This window comes from Sminthopsis crassicaudata, chromosome 1, assembly GCF_048593235.1.
Source record: "Sminthopsis crassicaudata isolate SCR6 chromosome 1, ASM4859323v1, whole genome shotgun sequence".
NCBI lineage: Eukaryota > Metazoa > Chordata > Mammalia > Dasyuromorphia > Dasyuridae > Sminthopsis > Sminthopsis crassicaudata.
This window is the reverse complement of record NC_133617.1, coordinates 523,802,111-523,824,425: the sequence shown is the minus strand read 5'-3', so window position 1 is coordinate 523,824,425 and position 22,315 is coordinate 523,802,111. Positions and strand designations below refer to the sequence as shown.

General features: G+C 33.0%; 1 protein-coding gene across 2 annotated transcripts in view; it reads left to right on the top strand.

Moving 5' to 3' along the window:
- MFSD14B (major facilitator superfamily domain containing 14B) overlaps positions 1-22,315 on the top strand; it is an 81,265-nt gene that overhangs the window by 9,663 nt on the left and 49,287 nt on the right. For both annotated transcript variants that reach the window (XM_074281704.1, XM_074281703.1), the window contains exon 2: positions 21,360-21,455. In XM_074281704.1, coding sequence (XP_074137805.1) covers positions 21,360-21,455 — 96 coding nt within the window. The remainder of the gene's footprint in view (positions 1-21,359; positions 21,456-22,315) is intronic.

The following is a 22,315-nucleotide window of genomic DNA, read 5'->3' as shown; positions in this document are numbered from 1 at the left end:
TGGTTAATTGTTATTGATTGATTGATTGATTGATTGAAGGAGTCTCCAGGACTCAGTAGATAATTTGCTAAAGAAGATGTCACTTTTGATAAGAATTCATACATACTTTAGCTAACTCCTCCACTTAGAATAAAACATGAGCTCACACAGATTATTAATTTTGGACCAAACAAATAAATGATAGCATTGTAATGTAAGTAATTATTCTTTTTCCAAAAAGGCAATTTGAGGAAATGCTAGTGTGAAATTGTGAATGAGATGGTATAGTGGATAAAGTGAGAGTGCTAGATTTACAGTCTGGAAAACCTGAATTCAAATGACTTTAGACCAGTGGTTTAAGCCAATTCACTTTGCTGATTTGTTGTCACTTCTCAGAAATTGGCAAACACTATAAATCAGCTCTTGTTGTATTTCTTTGTTTATTATTGAGGCTTAAAGTGATAGAGAAAATGTAAATCAAGACTAAACTTCAAAGTGCATTTTGAACTATTTTCTGCTCCCTAATCACTAAACCTTTACCACCAACACAACATTGTCTCAGACACTTAATAACTTTGTGATCTGGGTCAAATCCTTTGGCCTCTGTTTGTCTTAATTGCCTCATCTATAAAATGGGAATAATAATAGCATCTATCTTTTAGTTGTGAGAATAGAATATTTTTGAAGTACTTTGCAAACTTTAAAGTTCTATATAAATGATATTATTATTCCTACTGACAACATCCCTATTCAGTATTAATGGTATTGTATCCTAATGAGACAAAGTACAAAAATGCTACCCACATGATAGCATCATGTACCCTTTAAAATTTTTTTTTGTCTTTATGTTTTAATGAGTTTCAGAAAACCACAGATACACATGAATATCATGGGACTGAAAATGAAGTTTTTCTAAACTGAATGGAATGGGTAGAATTACCATCATCAAAGAAAATGTTCAGAGAATTATCTTTGAATTATGGTTATGGAAATCAGTACCATCTTACAATTTATCCTTTTTATTCTACAAAGCTTTTTTTTTTTTTTTTTTTTTTTTTCTTTAGTGGCTTGAGGTTTTTCCCCTGATTGGGTTTGGCGTCAGGCTATTATTCTTTGATCTCAAGTCCAGCTCTATCTTTTTCCTTAACTTCATGAACTTTCAGTCCTTATTTACTATGTGGCTTCCCCAATGCCAACCCATCTTCTACTAAGTTTGTAGGTGAAGGGGATTCAGTGATCATAGTTTACCAGATTTAGCAAAGTACTTAATAATTTTTTATTCATCCTGTACCAACAATGTCCATTGTTTTTTATTTGAGTCTTGTTTTTCTTTTAATGTTCCTTTTTTTGGACATTAGTTGTAGAAGAAAAATCTCTGTTTTTAGCTAGCTAATTACAGCTAATGTTTTGGCTAATTTACTAATATTCACTTTTTAATTAATATCCAATGATTTTAGCTAAGTGATTATTAACAATATTCCTGCTTGGAGTGAGATGATCCAGTTAGCGTATTTATATGTATTCATAATACTTGTTTATTTAGCTCAATATTATTTTATTTTTTTAAACATATGTAAAGACAGTTTTTAATGTTCATTTTTGTATCCTTTGTCTTCCAAATTTTTCTCCCTTCTTTGCCTAGCTTTCCTCTTCCAAGACAGCAAGTAATCATCTGATGTCAGCTAAATATGTGTAGCCTTTTTACACATATTTCCATATTTGTCATGTTGTGCAAGACAAATCAGACTAAAAAGGAAAAAAAAAGAGAAAAAGCAAACAAAAGATGAAAGTACTATGGTTTGATCCACATTCAGTTTCCATAGTTCTCTCTCTGGATGTTGTTTTTCATGCCATGTCCATTGGAATTGTCCTAAATCATCCCATTGCTGAAAAGAGCCAAGTTTATCACAGTTGATCATCACAAAATTTTGTTGTTACAGTGTATAATGTTGTCTTGGTTCTGCTTACTTCACTTAGCATCAAGTCTTGTTTCCCACTCTTAATTTGGTTACCAAAAGCAAAACTCTTTTTATCATAAGAGGAGCCCTCATTGACTTTGTCTTCTTTTAAAGCTGATGAGGTAATTTTGATTGAAGTGAAACCAAAGGACTACAGATCAAGACTTTTGTCTTCTTGGCAGTGATTAAACCTGTGTAAAGTATTTAGTACAATTGGAGCAAAGGGCTTGAGATCACAACATTGTCATAGTATTATTTTTTAGTATTATCTCAAGATTTAAGACTTTGTATATGCTTCCACATCAACACTATGTTTATTGTTCTTCTGGTCTGTTTTCTTCACTAGCATATTCTTACAAGTCTGTGTATATTTTTTTAAGTTCTAAATATTTGTTGATGTTGTGGAACTAATAATTTAGTAGAATCTTGATATAATAGACTTGGAGCTGGAAGGAATCTTAGAGAACATTTAGTTTACTTTCTTCTCACTCATTTTATTGTTGAGTAAACTGAGGTCTGAGGAGTTTAAATGACTTGTTCAAGGTCACAAGTCCAATGAAGTCAACAAACATGGGCATATCTTGAAGTTATTTCTGATTCAGTTCCAGACCACTGCAATAAAGTGAGTCACACAGATTTTTTTTTGTTTCCTAGTACAGTTTTGTTTATATTGTACTGTAATCTTTTAAGTGCAAATAGTATTATGTAGTAAGAAAAATATACATACTTTAGTTTAAAAAGACTTTATTGCTAAAAATGCTAACATTTGTCTGAGCTGTTAACACCAGTAGTCTTTTTTGCTGGTAGATCTTTCCTTGATGGTTATGGCTGGTGATGGATCCCAATGTTAGTTGATGAAGGTTGGGGTAGTTGAGGCAGTTTATTAAATTAAGACAGCAATGATGTCTACATTGACTCTTCCTTTCACTTGAACACTCAGTGGCCATTATAGGGTAATTAATTGGCCTAATTTCAATATCCTTGGGTCTCAGTGAATTGGGAGGCCTGAAGAGAGGGATTCAGATGAGGGAGTAGCCATTGGTTCCACAATTAGAATATACTTAACATTTATTAAGTTCTCTGTTGTGGTATCCCAAAACAATGACAGTAGCACTATCAAAGATTACTGCTCATAGATCATCAAAACAGAGTAATGATGAAAACATTTGAACTACTGGAGGAGTTACTAAAACATGACAGAAACAAGGTGAGTACATGTTGGGAAAATGGTGCTTAAACTTTTGTTAAAAAAGGGTTGCCACAAGTTTCAGCATCTGTGAAGCATAATAATATGCAGTGCAGTAAAATGAGATATGCTTATATTAAACTCATTATGTGCTAGATCTTGGGGATACAAATAAAGGCAAAAGACAGCCCTTGTTCTCAAAGAGCTCAAACAGGAGGCAATATTTGAACCCAGATCTTCTGATGTCAGAGTCAGCACTATTTCTCTTATATACAGTTTGTTCAGCCTTTGTTGTTGACCATGTATTTTGTTTCTAGATTTTCTTTTTCACAAACAAATCTGCTTTGAATATTTTTTCATCTTTGCTTTATAAACCCAACAAGAGACTTTTGGGTCAAAAGAATAAATACATAAGGATGAAAAATGGTATTTTAGAAAGTCTTTGGTTGCTTCATGATGGTATTTAGATGACTGTTCTTGACCTGGTCATGGGAGAGTCTATCATGCTGGAGAGCAACTTGATGAAGGACTGTGGGATTGGAGTCCAGGTTTCACTGACTAAGCCTAGCACGCTTCACACCCTACCATGCTCAATTCAACTCAAACCAAGTTTAAAGAAACTCATTTCAGGCCATCTATGAGGAATTTTTTGTAGGTAGGTAGAGGAAGTACTCACACTTAAGAAATCAGTGATATCTATATTGAAGCAATAGTAGAGCAGTATTCAGAGTCAGAGGGCAAATTGCTCTATAGTCAGGGAAACCTGTTTTAGAGGATGTTCACAATAATCCATGCATGAGGATGTGAAAAAGAAAAAAGGATGTTGGGAATAAGATTAGAGAAGAAAGTGTAACAAGAAATGACATTTTGAAGTTAATAATACAATGCTTCCTGATTAAATATGACTGAAAGGAGGAAGCAGTCAAAAATGACTTTGGGGAGATTCCAGCTGGGAGAGCCCAGTGTGTCAGATTGGTGAAGCCAGTCAGTCAATACACATTTATTTAGCACCTGCTATGTAGTAGGAACTGTGCAAAATTTGAAGCATTCTGTCTTGACATGTTTCGTATCAGTTTTCTTTTGATTAACAATTGTTTTCTGTTGTATAGGTAAATAGGTAGAGCATTTATTAAGCATTTAATATTTGCTGGATATTGTACTAAACTCTGGGGACACAGATAAAATAAAATGAGGCAGTATCTGCCTTCAGGAATAATTCTAAATTGACACTATTATATTTTGGGTTTCTTATCAGAAGGTTTGCCACCTGGTGAAGATTTTTACAAGTGTTTCTTCTAAGTTAGTGGTGCTAGGGAGGATATGGGAAATTTGAATAAATTTGGGACCATTGACTGTGCCCTTCTGTTCACCCAACAGCTTCACTTAAAGACTTTTCTCTGAAACTAAGTATTCTTATCTCTGTCAGTCTATAGGTTGATTTATTTTATTTTATTTTATTTTTTTACTACAGAGTTCCAAGAGAAGCAATGTATAGCAGTTAGAAAGTTGGTTAGGAATTAGGAAAATTTGAATTCATTTTTGGGATGTTCTGTAGAGGGCCAGTATTGAATAAATCCATGAACTGCAAGAGTGTGATCCAGCTATTATCTGAGACTTGTTTTCTTTCTGTTAGCATGAGAGATTCAAATTATTTGCTTACCATATCCCTAATAATGAATTCTAAAGACATACTTGATAAATTTAGAATAATCTTGATGGAGAATGCATGTGCCAGGAACAAGGTATTTCAATTATACTATTTAATAATGAATTAAAGACATATTTGAGTAAGTATGATAAATTTAGTATGATGATTTCTGCTATTTACTACTTTGTTTTGACAATACTTTGGAATTGATAAAATCAAAACTATTCTGTTGGTATTGATGACCGTCACAACTATGCTATTTATAATTAGTATTGATAGTTAATGTGGATACTGAAATGTCAAAGTATGGATTGTGCATTAACCCTGGAAGTATATGATGTCATCTAATGGTAGCTAGTAATATTGTAACACTAGCCTAAAAGGTAAATAAACACTGACCCTCAGATTAATAAACTGATTGCAAAGCATATATTTTCCCTGGCCTCAGATATTCATTTACACTCTCGGTATTCACTGGAATTGGACTCCAACTCTAGCAATGTTCAGGTTCTTTGACCCTGACAGGTTACTTAACTTCTTAATATTCTAAACAACTGGCTAATATTTATAAACTGTAGAGAACATTTTGGACCTGTATTGTAGATGAAATTTCTTCATCTAGGATTGTCCTACATAAGTGAAATTCAAGATCCAGTATTTATCCTAAGGATATTTTAAATTTATCTCTTTGAGTGTTAATTCTCTGTTGTACAAAAATAGCCGTCTCCATTTCCTATCTCTGATGGACATCAGATCTTCTGCTTATTGAGACTTCTCTGTTATTGTCTCTACCATATTATTATATTTTGCCTTCTTGACTATACAATTTCCACTGAGCTGGTAAGTCTTTTTAAGGGTACAGGGAAACTGGAAAGACCAATTTAGGAAGAGTTTTTCATCTTCTAGGCTGCCATTATCCTAATATGCTTAGGCTCATAGCTTTAGTATTGGAATGGCTCAGAGATATCTAGTCTGATCTCTCTTCACCTCCTCCATTTTACAGTATAAGGAAAAGGTCAGAGAAGTAATATTACTTCTCAGGTCAAAGAGGTGGTGTCTAGAATTGAACTCTGAACTTTTATGCTCTGACTGCAAATTCTGGGATTGGACCCTGGCTCTTGACTGTAAATTCTGGGATTGAACCCTGGATCTTGACTGCAAATTCTGGGATTGAACTCTGACTCTGACTGCAAATTCCATACTTGCATTGTACAGTGCTATTTCTTGCTGGTCCTGCCATTGAGTAGTATTCAATTCAACAAACATGTATGAAATGCCACTTGTATGCCCAGGGTACTCTCTGTCCCTTGCTAATCTATAAAATTTTTATTGGATTAACCATCCATAGTGAGTTACTGGTTGGGACTCTTTTGCATAGTTAATGCCATGCTTATTTTACATCATCTTCCCTAGTTTGTTAGCAGATGGCTTGATCCAAAAGAGCCAACTATTGAGTTCAGCATGCTGAACCTGTGGGGTAAAGTGTAGACTATTCTGTTGCCTCAAGCATATATAAGCAGAATTTGAAGTTCTTATTTCTGCAATTTGGTTGCTGCTGTTATTTCATCCCTACCACTTTTCTCCTCAGTGAAGAAGGTGTCAGTGCCTGAAACTACTATATTTCATTTTGTTTGAGGCAAACCTACTAAGCTAAGAAAGGGTTATAAAATTATCACTGAGTATAAGTTGCTTGCTACTGAATTATATTGTATTTTAAGGGAAAAGATTGGGTTTCTATATTATGTATAAATGCTCCCTCCAGAAACCCTTTCCTGATCTCTGCAATTGTTATTTTCTCCTTAAAATTACTTTGTATTTATTCTTTACAGAGTTTATGTATAATTTTATCTCTGTGCTATTTTTTTTCCTGTACTGTAACATATAAACTCCTTGATGTATAGTAGTTGCTTAGTAAATGCTTGTCTAATTGAATCTATGTATATTTTGAGATAGGCAAAACAGAGACTTTTGAGATGACCTTACTCTGCAAATATATATAGATAGTGATGATTATGTGCCAATACTCTTGGTTTGTTCTGTTACTAAATTCCCAGCATTTAGGGATTTGAAGATAAAACATTTAATAGATAGTTGAACTTCTTCTTGTACACAAAGCACTCTTGTGTTATTTCAGCAGTTGATTCTCCCCAGAAAATTATCTAAGCCATATGACTTGAACAGTTGAACAGTAAATTTAATCTCGTGTCCTCACCTTATGCAGTTGTTCTGGCATTAAATTAGGTTGGGCGGGTTGGAGAAGAAAGTTTCAGTCAGCTCATTTATTTTGTGTCATCTTTGTATTCTAAATATAATTCAGTATGTGTAATGGAATCTTCCATCTTGACTCAAGTGCTTTCAGGAAGAATAGGCATTTTTTAGCTTAACATTTAACTGAGGAAAAAGATGAATTTCTGCTAAAAACTGAAAAAATCTATAAAGTGGACAGTTTTCACATTTGTTTTAACTGAGTTGTACCCCAGAAATGATCTGTTGAAACACTATGAGTAATGACTAATATGTCCTTGTTATCATTGCATTTTACATGGGATTAAGCAGATTTAAGTAGTTCAGCTTTTCTGAAATATAGTGGCAAATTATGTAACAAAGCCATATTAACCCTTCTTTTGCATATGATATTAGTAAAAAAAAAATCACATCCACCTGTCTAAATGATTAGATCATCTGTCACTGAGCATGAAATATATTAAAATGTTTTGTAGAAAGATAAATTCTAGACAACAAACAGAAATTGATCAGTTAGCACCTGATTATTTATATCATTGCTTTTCAAAAAAAACTAGTATTTTTGTTGTTCTTGGCATGCATATGTGTGTGTATATATACACACATTTTGTCATTACATAGATTGCTACTCAAGAAATAGTTTCTAGAGAGACACATCTATCCTGCAAAGTAGGATGTGATTATAGTCTCTGTTTTCTTATGTGTAGTCTTATATCTAAATAATTATGATTATTCATCTCCAAATAGTTTGAATAGACTCAGGGAAATACTAAAAATCCTGAAGAGGGTGTCTTGTACATTTGCCTTTGTTACTAACTGGATATATGTGTGTGTGTGTGTGTGTGTGTATCTTTAGACAAACTTGAAAATTACAGGTATCATAGAATGAATTAATTTCTTAAAAAATCAATATTTTGACATTTCCCTCCCTTGAACAGACAGACAGACAGACACACACACATTTTTTAAATTGAGGCTATTGGGGATAAGTGATTTTGCCCAGGGTCACACAGCTAGGAAGTATTAAGTGTTTGAGGCCAATTTGAACTCAGGTCCTCCTGACTTCAGGGCTGATGTTCTATCCTCTGTGTCACTTAGCTTCCCCCCTTGAACACATAGTTTAAAAAATTTTCATATGCAGTGCTGTAATTTTGAATGCATATTTGATGTTTATTAGGCATTGCATTTAGTTAGAATATGCTGATAATAGGGAATTTCCAGGTGAGCAAACTCCCTTTACCAAAGCAAATCTGCACTTTCTCAATAACTGATAATCCTAAGAAAGTTGCTTAGAACAGGGTGGAGGGAGGGTGTCTCTGAAACCCTTTCAGAGAATCTACAAATTCAAAATTGGTTTTTATTTCTAATATTTCTAATGTAGTAAATATTCTAAATATAGCCTCAATAAATAAAGCTCTTTGGACAGATCCTCAACTAATTTTAATGGCATAACGATATTGAGAACAAAAGTTTGAGAACCACTGGCCTAGAGCGCTTATGTTAAGTGACTTGCTTGGATTCACCAAGCCACTATGTTCACCCTATGTTTAGCACAGTGCCTGGAAAGTGCTTAATTTGTTGATTGCTGGATATAGTTAGGACATGGACCTAGCTTTTCCTGGCGTTGTAACTAACTCTTTCTGTTACACCTTACAGTCTTTTGTCTCATACTGTAGTGTGTTATATTTATTTTAGAGTTATAATGGTTATAATAATTCACATTTATATAATAGCTATAAAAATAGTTAGCATTTCAAAACTGGGGTTTAAATTCAGGAATTTGAATTTACCATTCAGAGCTCTTTTCTCTATTTAGGGCTCCCTTTACACTGATTTCCAAATTCCTCTTTCCCCCAATTTGTACATTTTAGGTATTTGTTCAGTACTCACAGAACCCACAATGTTGTTAGTAAGCTACTTTCAGATTTCCAAAGCTTACATTACGCTCATAGAATTTAATGGGTTAGAAATTTTATGGAATTGTCAGAATGCTGGATATTTCTACAGTGGGTTTGTGTTCTGAGTTTATAGTGTAAAGGATTTTCGATTGAAAAAAGACTTGTGGCCTAGATTCTGGCAAATATAAGCCAGTATTGAGCAAATCCTCTATACTGAACACTGCTGCAATTACAGAAATCTATAGTAATAATTTCTAAATGCTTAAAATGTTTTGAAGAGGAACAAAAATTACTTGTATGAAATAATAACAAATGATTCAAATAAGAAAATACTTTATCTCTGATTTATGTGAAGTTGAGTAACATGTATAAGAAGGTCAAAGGGGCATGTCAGTCAGAAGCAGAGTAGAATTTGGAATAAGTGGAGTTTGAGTTGCTTGGCCTGGTAAAATTTGGTTACATTGAGGACATTCCAGTTAAGTCTTAGATGGCCAACCAGTTCTCTGTACCACTCTTATTTTTAGTACTTTGAAACTTATTCACATTGTTGCTAACTCTGCCATTTGTCTTTTTAAACCTTTTAGCCCTAACAGTGTAATGAAAAGTTCTGTCCCGTCTTAGAAGAACTCCAAGGTATATTGGACTAGAGCATAGGTGGGTAGGTGGGTGGAGGTAGAGAACTTCTCTTTTGTGAAGGGAAGAGGAATGGCAGTGGAAGTGCATTATTACTCTTAGAAATTTCTTCAAGCCTGACTCCTGGAAAATCATTTGCCTTAACTCTTCCCCTGCTATTATTTCTTTCCGCCCAAGATTCTCAAGATATCTGTGACTCAGAGCACATATGCCACAAGCATAGTCTAGATGTTCTGTTTCAGATTTCCCTCCTCTTGTAGATAGGCAGCATAGCTTAATTGTTCAGAGTGTCTTGTCTAGCCATCTATTAGTTCTGAGAGTACTTGGTTCTGAGGCTGAAAGCTGCCAGGTAGATTGTATCATTAGAGATGTGGTCCTCTAAGGTTTTTTCTTCAAACCCTTTTTAACAGAAAAAACTGTTTTGTGAACATCCAGAGTAATTTAATGTACCACTCTTACTATTCTTTTAGATATATTCATTAACTGCTTACAGTAACTGTAATGACAAATTTTGTTCTAAAAGATGTAAATTAAAATCTACGTTATAATATGACAAAAATATAATATTTTATTTTGGCAATTAAATATGGAATTATAAAACCAATATGACAATATTGCATGTTCACTTACACATTACAATACATTAATTTTCTTTGTGTATTTTTTCTTTAGTATAAATATCGTTTTTATGATTTGGAAAATGTTTACCAATCTAATAATTAATATTTATGTATACACTTACATATGTTAAGTATGTAGCTATATCTATATCCATATATTTAATTTCAATGTTGAATTTTTTTTTATTTGAGCAAAGATTTGTAATATTTGGCTGAGTACCAAGCATAATATTAAGTCTGTTTCTGTGTCATGTTTATTTTTGCATCTTGATTTAAAACAAGAATAAAGTGAACAAACTTGCTATCACAAATATGTAATAGAAAATGGTAGAATTTTTATAAGCTCTGTTCCTGAGAGAGAAATTCATCTTTCTTTTCTTTTCTTTTTTTCTTTTAATATTTTTTATTTACTAGATATATGCAAGGGTAATTTTACACATTGACAATTGCCAAACCTTTGTTCTAATTTTCCCCCTTCTCCCCTCCCCCCCTCATGGCAGGTTGACCAATACATGTTAAATATGTTAAAGTTTAAGTTAAATACAATATATGTATACATGTCCAAACCGTTGTTTTGCTATACAAAAAGAATAGGACTTTGAAATAGTATCCAATTAGCCTGTGAGGGAAATCCAAAATGCAGGAGGACAATAATAATTAGTGGGATTGGGAATTCTATGTTCATAGTCATCTCCTAGAGTTCTTTTGCTGGGTATAGCTGGTTCAGTTCATTACTGCTCTATTGGAACTGATTTGGTTCATCTCATTGTTGAAAATGGCCACATCCATCAGAATTGATCATTATATAGTATTGTTGTTGAAGTATATAATGATCTCCTGGTCCTGCTCATTTCACTCAGTATTAGTTCATGTAAGTCTCTCCAGGCCTTTCTGAAATCATCCTGCTGGTCATTTCTTACAGAACAATAATGAGAAATTCATCTTTCTTAGCCACATAACCAAGTGAATGAAAATGGATCATTAATTAAAATATAAAATATTTACTTCTCTGCTGTCTAAAGACAAGCATTGTATTAAATGATAAATGCACTTCAGATTCAGTTGTATACAATACTTCATTTTTAGCAATGTTTTTATATAATCCTTTGTTAGTAAAAAAATTTTTTTTAGATATTACTTTCTTGTTTTCTGTCACTGGCACATTGGTTACACTCACAAAAATGCTATTGAATGACTGTCCATTATTACCAACCAGTTCATTTTAAACTCTGCCTAGAAAAAAGAATAGTAACATTAAATGGAGGAAAAATTTAAATCAGAAAACAGTCTTAATACTTCAAGGAGGGGCAATATAAGAATTGTTTCTTTAGAACATTTGTGATAGTCCATGATGGTTTTGAGATGGCTTGTGATGTGTTATCCTCATATAACATTTTGAATTCCAAATTCCCCCCTCCCTGCCAAGTCGATAAGCAATCTGATCTAGTTTGTATATGTACAATCATCTTAAATATATTTTCATATTAGTCATATTATGAGAACGAAAGAGAAAAACCATGAGAAAGGGGGAAAAAAAGTGAAAATAATATATTTCAAGCTGTTTTTTTCAATAGTATTTTCCATCATGAAGCTTTTGGAATTTATCACACAATAAAATATTTCTTAAATATATAAGATGTTGGGGAAAACTTTCCTTTTCTGAGGATTAGAGAAAGTGTAAGATCTTTGCTTTGGGTGGTGAATTGGATAACTGACAACAGGGAAAATACAGAGCTGCTCAGCTCTTTAGTTTCTCTTTTCTCTGCAAAGGAGAATGACCTTTTACACTATAAATGACAGAACAGGAATGACTAACAGAGAGCTGATAGCCAAGATGAGTAAGAAGATCTTAAGAGAGTATTGTCCTTGATGACCTGGGCCCATGTGAACTATATCCTCAAGTCGTTAAAGAACTGGAGGATTTCATTGCTGAGTCACTGTTAGCGTTATTTCAGAACTCATGAAAAATGGGAAAGATACCATAAGATTAGAGAAGCAGATGCTGTCTTGATTTTCGAAAAAACTGAAGAGAACCAAATCTGCTAACTAATCTAGGCCAATGAGTTTAAGTTTAATTCCAGTGAGAAATTATTGAAAGGATTATTAAATACATAGTTGTTGAATATCTGGAAGGGGAAAGCAGGTATTACAAAGAGCCAGCATGACTTCATCAAGAATGAGTTATCACAGACTAACACCAATTCCTTTTTTTTGTTGTTATTGGGCAGAATTACTCAAGAGTAGGTAAGGGAAATTATGCAGATAGTGTTTAGATTTTAGCAGAGTTTTTGATCAAATATCATATTATTGTGAAGAAAGTAGAATAATACAGATTCAGAACTACTTGTTGACTTGGTGGATTGAGTTGATGGTTCAGCATAAGCATAATAGGAGGTTTCTAAAGGAGTGCACCATGGAACTCAGGATCCCTGAGACCATTTCAGGGCATTATTAATATCAAAATTATTTTATACTAATACTAAGACGTCATTTGTCTATTAAAATACTTTTTCCTTTTCCAACTAAGATCTGTGTGAGGCTGAAATTTCTTCATATTCTTCATTTGGAACAACACTGCAACAAAATGTATGCAGAAGCAGATAGAAGAATCTATCTGTGTCCTATTAAGTTAGACTTTAATTAGATATGCATAAATATGTAAAAAATACCAATTTTCCTATTAATTTTTTTGTTTTGGAATATATAGTATTTTTAATAAAATGTTAAGAGGAGTTTATTTGAAAGTGAATGTATATTTAAAAATTTTTCAGTTTTAACTTCTTTTATGGTAAATATGGATATATAAACCACGTAAACAAAAGTCCTTTGGGGTATTCAGTAATTTTTAAATATAGAGTGACCCATGATAATTTTTAGGAGCGTAACAAGTCTGAAGACCAAAAAGTTTGAGAACCATTATACTTAAGGGTATTTCTTGCTGAAAACCCAAGGAAATTTGCTTTCAAGGGACATAGTTCCTTCATTCCTTTTGATAAGTAAAACATTAGATTATGAATTTGAACAATTCAAATTTTTTTTTTCCTCTTCACATTTCTTTTGTGTGCTCTTTGCATTTTTAGGAATGTCCAACTCAAATTTTCCGAGAAAAGAGGGTTTACAAGTCAGTAATTTTGTTCACAAATTGATAGGATATGATTATGTTTAGTTGTAATTAAGATGTAATCTGTGAGTGCAAGCTGAATTCCTTTTCATTAGTGAATATTATATTTGAGTTTTCCTCTTCTACCTTGTTCATAGTAAGCCATTCTCGGCAGCTTTGACTGTAATTCTCTGGCATGTAATCTGCATCTCTCTGACCATTTAAAATACTTTTTGTCTCATGAGTTCTGCATCTTAGCAACCATTTTCTCGATAAATTAAACCTGGGGGAGTAGCTCTTCTTTTGGTGACCAGTGGATTTTGTCTGTCTGCTGTAGGTAATAATGTTTTGTGCAATTTTTCTTTGTGTTTTTAAAAGAAATATTCAGATTTTTTTTATTTCATCATATTTTTATTGGGGACAAATGAGAGTATTTTTGTCTGAACTCATTTAGTTTTGAATTTATGGACTTGTGCTTTTCTGGTTCTCCTCTTCTTCCTGTTCTTCCTTTTTCTCTCTTCTTCCTCCTCCCCTCCTTTTTTTCCTCCTCTTTTTTTAATGGTTATTTTTTATTTTAATTTTCCAAATTTTTGTTCAGAGCCATGAATTAAAAAAAAAATCAATTGCACTCCAGTTTCAGTCCTTTCTTTATCAACTTATTTATTATGTTTTCATACTATTCTTGGAGTTGTATGACTCTTCCATCCTTGTTTCTGAGGGTCTGGCTATAGTTAATACAGATTTATAATTTTTCCAAACATTTTCTTACCGCATAGTTTTTTGTATTAATAATTCTCATCATTCTAGTTTTATGCACACTTTATTTTCTTTCAGTTCATAATTTGTAGCTCAATTTGGCTATATCTTCTCATTTGAAGGTGATGAAGGACAACTAGATTTAGATACAATTGCTTCCTTACCTATTTTGATGCCTGAGGGTGTTTTTTTTTTTTTCCCCCCCTGCACTGTGTGGTGATAAGTGATAAGAGTTTGAATGGGCTTCAGAAGACTTCAGTGCAGAAGCTCAAAGCCTTGATTAAAGTTTGAAATATTTAATGAAACTCTTGGGAGTACTTGTTTTTTGTACACTGTATGCAATTAAGAATTTCTGCTACTTATAGAGAACATTTGCTCTTTTCTCTTTAGTTAGGGTATTAATGATCTTTACATTCACTTGATTTTTCTCTTTATCCTTCTCCTTTCTTTTCTTAAAGAGCCATCCCATATAAAAAGGAATATGAATATATATATATGTATATATAAAATTATTATTATTAAAGCCTTTTTTTTTTTTAATATTGATCCTTGCAAAACCTTCAAATTTTCCTCTCCTTTCCCTCACCCCTTCTCCTAGATGGCAGGCAGTCCAATATATGTTAAATATGTTAAAATATATATTAAATCTAATATATGTGCACATAGTTATATAGTTATATTGCTGTACAAGACAAGAAGGAAAAAAAAAACTGAGAAAGAAAACAAAATGCAAGCAAACAACAACAGAAAGAGTGAAAATGCTATGTTGTGAGCCACATTTAGTTCCCACAGTCCTCTCTCTGGATATAGATGGCTCTCTTTATCACTGAACAATTGGAACTGGTTTGAATCATCTCATTGATGAAGAGAGCTATGTCCATTAGAATTGATCATCATATAGCACCCCTCTAAAATTATTTATTTATTTTTAAATAAAAGCTTTTTATTTATAAAACATATGCATGGGTAATTTTTCACCATTGACCCTTGCAACGCCTTCTGTTCCAAATTATTCCCTCCTTCCCCCCATATCCTCCCCTAGATGGCAGATAGTCTAATACATATTAAATATGTTAAAATATATGTTAAATCCAATATATGTATGCATATTTATACAGTTATCTTGCTGCACAAGAAAAATCTAATCAAGAAGGAAAAAAAAACTGAGAAAGGAAACAGAATTCAAGCAAACAACAACAGAAAAAGTGAGAATGCTATATGTGGTTCACACTCATTTCCCACTCTCTGGGTGTAGATGGCTCTCTTCATCACTGAACAATTGGAATTGGTTTGAATCATCTCATTGATGAAGAGAGCCATATCTATCAGAATTGATCATCATTTAGCCTTGTTGTTGCTGTGTGTATATTGATCTGGTTCTGCTCGTTTCACTTACTATCAATTCATGTCTCTCCAGGCCTATCTGAAATCATCCTGCTGATCGTTTCTTATAGAACAATAATATTCCATAACATTCATATACCATAACTTATTCAGTCATTACCCAACTGATGGGGAAACTCAGTTTACAGTTCCTTGCCACTACAAAAAGGGTTGCTACAAACATTTTTTGCAACTTTCATTATTGATTATTTTGTAGTTCTTTTCATTTTTACAGCACATTTTGTATTTTTGTTTCAGTTTTCACTTTGCATTAGTTAACGTAAATCTTGTTATGTATGCTTCTCCCTATTCGTAATTTTTGTTTTGTTGTTTCTTATAACACTTGTGCTTTCTTTCTTTCTTTTTAAAATTTTTTTTAATAATAATAGTTTTATTTACCAGATATTTGCATGGGTAATTTTACAACGTTGACAATTGTCAAAACTTTTGTTCCAATTTTTCCCCTCCTTCCCCCCCCCCCCCCCCAGATGGCAGGTCGACCAATATATGTTAAATATGTTAGAGTATAAATTAAGTACAATATATGTATACATGACCAAATAGTTGTTTTGCTGAACAAAAAGAATCAGACTTTGAAATAGTGTACATTTAGCCTGTGAAGGAAATCCAAAATTCAGGCGGACAAAATTAGAGGGATTGGAAATTCTATATAGTGGTTCATAGTTATCACCAAGAGTTCTTTCGCTGGGTGTAGCTGGTTCAGTTCATTACTGCTCTATTGGAACTGATTTGGTTCATCTCATTGTTGGAGAGGGCCACGTCCATCAGAATTGATCATCATACAGTAATGTTGTTGAAGTATATAATGATCTCTTGATGTCCTTCTCGTTTCACTCAGCATCAGTTCATGTAAGTCTCTCCAGGCCTTTCTGAAATCATCCTCTTGGTCATTTCTTAAAGAACAATAATATTCTGTAATATTCATATACCACAATTTATTCAGCCAATCTCCAATTGATGGGCATCCACGTAGTTTCCAGTTTCTGGCCACCACAAAGAGGGCTGCCACAAACATTCTTGCACATACAGGTCCCTTTCCCTTCTTTAAAATCTCTTTGGGATACAAACCCAGTAGCAACACTGCTGGATCAAAGGGTATGCACAGTTTGATAATGTAGTTTCTTAATTGACAGAAATTTGCTTTGATTTTGCAAAGAAGATAATCCTTAAAGATCTTTTTTGAGGATTATCATCACTGGGGAGAGGAATTTTTTTTCTTTTTACTGTACTGGCCAAAATTTCCATGCTTTTATTTTAATATTTTCACTTTCAAATAAAGTTACAAACTTTATTGGATAACAAAGAATTATAAGCCTTAGTGATTCTAGAGAAGAAGTAAAGGACAGTATTTTAAAGAATTTTAGTGTAAATCTACCCCCCTTACAATAGTTTGTATTAGATACCTGGTGAGATTATTGAGAGTTCCGTTTTTTAGAGAAAGCACTTCTTTAGTTAGAATAAGGGCTTTGTCAGTTTCTGAGAGATTATTTTCTACAGAAAAAAAAAGTCTCTAAAATACTAAAAAGAAATTGATACTGTTCCTTTCTGATGCTGATTGTTATGCACACATTATATTGTGTATCATATGCTATATATCTTTATGTGGGAAAGTATAGTAGAGAATAAAGAGAGTAGAGAGATAAAGGAGAGAGTATCCACATGAAGGTCCGTTTCTAGGAGGGTAACAATTCTGGAAACATGTCATAAGAACTATGTCATATAAGAGGCATTTGAAGGAACTGGGAATTTTTAGTTTGAGAGAACAAAGGACATGGCTGCCTTCAAATAAGGGAGAAGCTGTTATGTAGAAGGAATAGATTTGTTTTATTGAATCATTTAAAATAGATTTTAAGGAATTAGATAAGTGAGAAATGTTTTTTCCATAAATTATCAGTTAACAGAAGGACTAGATAAAACAAGAATGTAACTGGTTCTGTCTTGTTTAAGATTAGGAGATAGTTAAGTTGGGTAAAATAGGCTTTGCAATTAGCTCATAAATATTAACCTCTCCTCCCCTGGAGGAGCTAAGGCTCATTTTATGCAATGTATGTGGTGGGAGGGGAGTAACCTGAAGGAAGCTGAGGAAAAGTATGTAAATCTCATGTTTCTCAGCAAATGAGGAACCGAGGGAGGGATCTGAGTTCTAGAATAATATGAGAAGGCTCTTTAGCTTCTAGGGGTGTGTGTGTGTGTGTGTGTTTGTCTGTCTGTCTTGGACTTTCTGTCTTGGACTTTACAAGGACACACACTCACTTCTTTTTTTCTTTTTCTTTCTTTTTTTTTTTTTTATTCCAAATAATTTATTTATTATTGGAATTAGTTGATCTTTAAATGTTTGATACAAATCACTTGTAAATCCATCTGGTCCTAGTGTTTTTTTCTTTTTCTTTTTTTTTTTTTAATTCATTTTTCCAAATTATCCCCTCCCTCCCTCCATTCCCTCCCCCCGATGGCAGGTAATCCCATACATTTTACATGTGTTACAATATAACCTAGATACAATATATGTGTGTAAATACCATTTTCTTGTTGCACATTAATTATTAGCTTCCGAAGGTATAAGTAACCTGGGTAGATAGACAGTAGTGCTAACAATTTACATTCGCTTCCCAGTGTTCCTTCTCTGGGTATAGTTATTTCTGTCCATCATTGATCAACTGGAAGTGAGTTGGATCTTCTTTATGTTGAAGGTTTCCACTTCCATCAGAATACATCCTCATACAGTATTGTTGTTGAAGTGTATAGTGATCTTCTGGTTCTGCTCATTTCACTCAGCAACAGTTGATTTAAGTCTCTCCAAGCTTCTCTGTATTCCTCCTGCTGGTCATTTCTTACAGAGCAATAATATTCCATAACCTTCATATACCACAATTTACCCAACCATTCTCCAATTGATGGACATCCATTCAACTTCCAGTTTCTAGCTACAACAAAAAGAGCTGCCACAAACATTTTGGCACATACAGGTCCCTTTCCACTCTTTAGTATTTCTTTGGGATATAATCCCAGTAGTAGCGCTGCTGGGTCAAAGGGTATGCACAGTTTGACAACTTTTTGGGCATAGTTCCGAATTGCTCTACAGAATGGCTGGATTCTTTCACAACTCCACCAACAATGTATCAGTGTCCCAGTTTTCCCACATCCCCTCCAACATTCATCATTATTTGTTCCTGTCATTTTAGCCAATCTGACAGGTGACACACTCACTTCTTGCAAGAGCATAAATAAATTAGACTTTTAACCTCACCCCTTTCTGAGTCCAAGAGGTTTATTTATTTTTTATTTTTATTAAAGTTTCTTAATTTTCAAAAAATATGCATGGATAATTTTTCAACATTGACGCTTGCAAAACCTTGTGTTCCAATTTTTCTCCTTTCCCCCCATTCCCTCCTCTAGATATTAAGTAATCCAATGTATCTTAAACATGGTAAAAATATATGTTAAATCCAATATTTTCATACATATTAATACTGTTATCTTGCTGCACAAGAAAAATCAAATCAAAAAGGAAAAAAAATGAGAGAAAATAAAATGCAAACAGATAACAAAAAAGTGAAAATGCTTATGTTGTCATCCACACTCAGTTCCCACAGTCCTTTCTCTGGGTGTAGATGCTCCCTTTTTCACAAGATCATTGGAGTTGGCTTGGATCATCTTATTGTTGAAAAAAGCCACATCCATCAGAATTGATCATTGTATAAATATGTTGTTCCTGTGTATCCCCTGGTTCTGCTCAATTCACTTAGCATCAGTTCATTTAAGTCTTTCCAGGCCTCTCTGAAATCATCCTGCTGATCATTTCTTATAGAACAATAATAAAAGGTTTATTTCTTATAAGTCAAATACTTGCTTCTTTAGAAGTTTATGTTCTACCAAAAGGTTCCTTCTTAGATATGGATTTCTTTTTTTCTATTATAAAATTTTCTTGGTATTTGACTCATCTGATTTCTAAAATTAGGGAATTACTAAGAAAATTGAACAGAGTACAAATTCAGTTCTACCAGTGAATTGAGAATTCACTGTTGAGTCAGCAAGCCAGCCTTATTGAAGGAATAAGACACTCTGAAAGAAACGTAGGAGGGTGTTGAGAGTAGCAGTGCTCCTTCTTCCTCCTCAATCTTAATTATCAGTCTATCAACCAGAAAAGCTGCTCTTGTTTGGCTGTTTGGTCACAAACAGATATAGTTTTATTGTTGCAGATATTATTAAAAGAGATGTATGACCATCCAAACCAAGATAATGTATTACCTTTTCATCCTAAGAACCACTGGGACTTTGCATCTCTTCTCTATTATAGTTAAAATCTCCAGGATGTGTTTGTTGCCTTTCCCAAAGCACTAGCTCAATGCTTTTGCTCATAATAAATACTTAATAAATACTTGTTTCATTCATTTATTAATTCATGGTGGTGTAAATGTTTTGTCCTTCATTTTTGAAGAGAACTAATGATATCATGAAGTGATGTTTTGACTTGGATTTAAGCGAGATAGAAATGCACAGTTATCAACCTCATTTTCCCAGAGTCATTGAAATCCAGTGGCAAGAGAAAAATCAAGACTACTGGTTGGTGATGACCTGAGATGCAGTGAATGATCTTGGTGTCTTTGATATCTGACCAAATTTTAAAGTGTCTGCTTCAGCTTCCTTCAAGGCCTATGGAACAAGTTTTTCTCATCCATTCGTTCCAACATGTTTGGGGTAGATACCCCTCTAAATCTACCTTGCTTCTTTTAGCCTGATGCAATTAATCTCTTTCTCTTTCTTGATTTGTTATTTTAAAAATTTTAACTGATATCATTATAACTCTTATTTTTTTTCTTTGAATCATTTAATACAGGTTATTTTTATTCTAACTTCTTGTATGTGTGTATCCTTTTAAAAGATATATGTCTAGTATAAGGCAGATATCTGGCCTTTTTCTCGTTTTTTAATGCCATTTTTGTTCTATTTTTGGATTGTTTGATCCATTTACTTTTTTTCCCCCTTTTTCTGAGGCTAGGATTAAATGACTTGCTCAGGGTCACACAGCTAGGAAGTGTTAAGTGTCTGAGATAAGATTTGAACTCGGGTCCTCCTGAATTCAGAGCTGATGCTCTATCCACTGCGCCACCTAGCTGCCCCAGGTGTTAAATTCTTAAGTAGAAAATTTAAACCAAGTATTCTATCAAGGTTAAAATGCTGTATGAGGTATATATAATTTGTCAAGAAAAATGCTAATATAGTTATTTGATATGTATAAATATATAAATACATAATATATATATATATATAAATATATTTGATATTTATCATGAGTTTAGAAGATTAAAAAAATTAGTTTCTATTTTTATTTAGTTTGCATTTTAATGTAGCATTTAATGTTTGTGTCCAAACAAAATAGTAGTAGTGAGAAGAGACTTTTTAAAAATAGTGTGTTGTGTTTGCATTTTAAAACTGATATATTTTGGTATTTAGGTTAAGATATTTCTAGTCAAAATGATTAGAAAGAATTTTTATTTTTGATCAGTAAGTCTTATACTTATTTCCTTTTATGTTTTTGATTTTGTAAAAATGCTTTATTTTTGTAAATGCTTTGTTACTATGCAATGTATTCCTAAAGTAAAACTTGAAAACAAAAATAAAAGAATGGTATGTTATTTTAAACATTTCCACAGTTTTTTTTACTGTTGTGTTATATGTGTCAGCTTGGTGTCTAGTATAATTATATATATGATTGATACTCTAGTCTAGATATATAGAGAAGCCCAAGCTATTTTATCCTGTGTTTTTAAAAATATATATATATATATATATATATATATATATATATATATATATATATATATATATATATATATATTAACAGTTTGTCAAAATCTGTCTTGTTTTAGGAAGTCATGTATTATTTAGCCATGCTTTTTTTTTTTTTTCATATTTTGCTTCTTCTTTTTTAGCAACAAGGTATTGGCCATCCTAGTGTATACCATGCAGTTGTCGTCATCTTCCTTGAGTTCTTTGCTTGGGGTCTGCTTACAACTCCTATGCTCATAGTAAGTAACCTGTGTATGTGTGTTTAATTGCTATATTAATTGTATATGTATATGTGTTTATGTGAGAGAGTGACAAGACTCTGATGGATTACTAGTAGTTTGCTTGGGAATAGCTATTGCCATGATTTTAAATCTCAGTATTTTTTTATGAGTATTTTTGTATTCATTTGCATCAGTTCTGTTGATTGTTATTTGGACATTATAATAATAATGAGTTATACTTGGAAAAGCCCAAGTTGGCAGTATTCTAGGGGAGTTTAGTTTGTGTATTTGTAGTCTCTCTGTTTTGAGGAAAATAGCTCAGCAGGAAGATAGTATGACCCGACTGAATGACAATTAAAATTATGTTGATTTTGTAATTATATTTTTAAACTCCCGAAATATTAAATTTCTGAACAAAGTGTAGAATTGGAATTATTGTAAATAGCCGTCTGCTTGCCATAGAAACATGCAGCTGTAAGTATAATGTATAGAAGAAACTCATACAAGAACATGGATTTATTAAGGAGAATATCATTGATGAGGTATAACTCAAATGTTGAGGTCTAGCTAAGGGATACCTAAATAAAATTAGGATTAATTGAGGTCTAGTGGCAGGTTTGGGATACAGGGAGTCAAATGGAGATCCCCTGCAACCCCTTTGGATTTGGCGCAAGGATACAAAGTTAAATGAGTTCTAGTGGCGGCATGAGACTCCCTTGTAAATTAATTTACAGGCCTGAAAACCTAGATTGATAAAAAGAGGTTTATTGTAGAGTTTGGAAGTAAGGTTAAAGTCTGGTTAGTAAGAGGTATTAATTAGATAGAGAAAGAAATACACCATAAGTGGTGGACAGAGAATCTGTGATGCCAAGAGATGT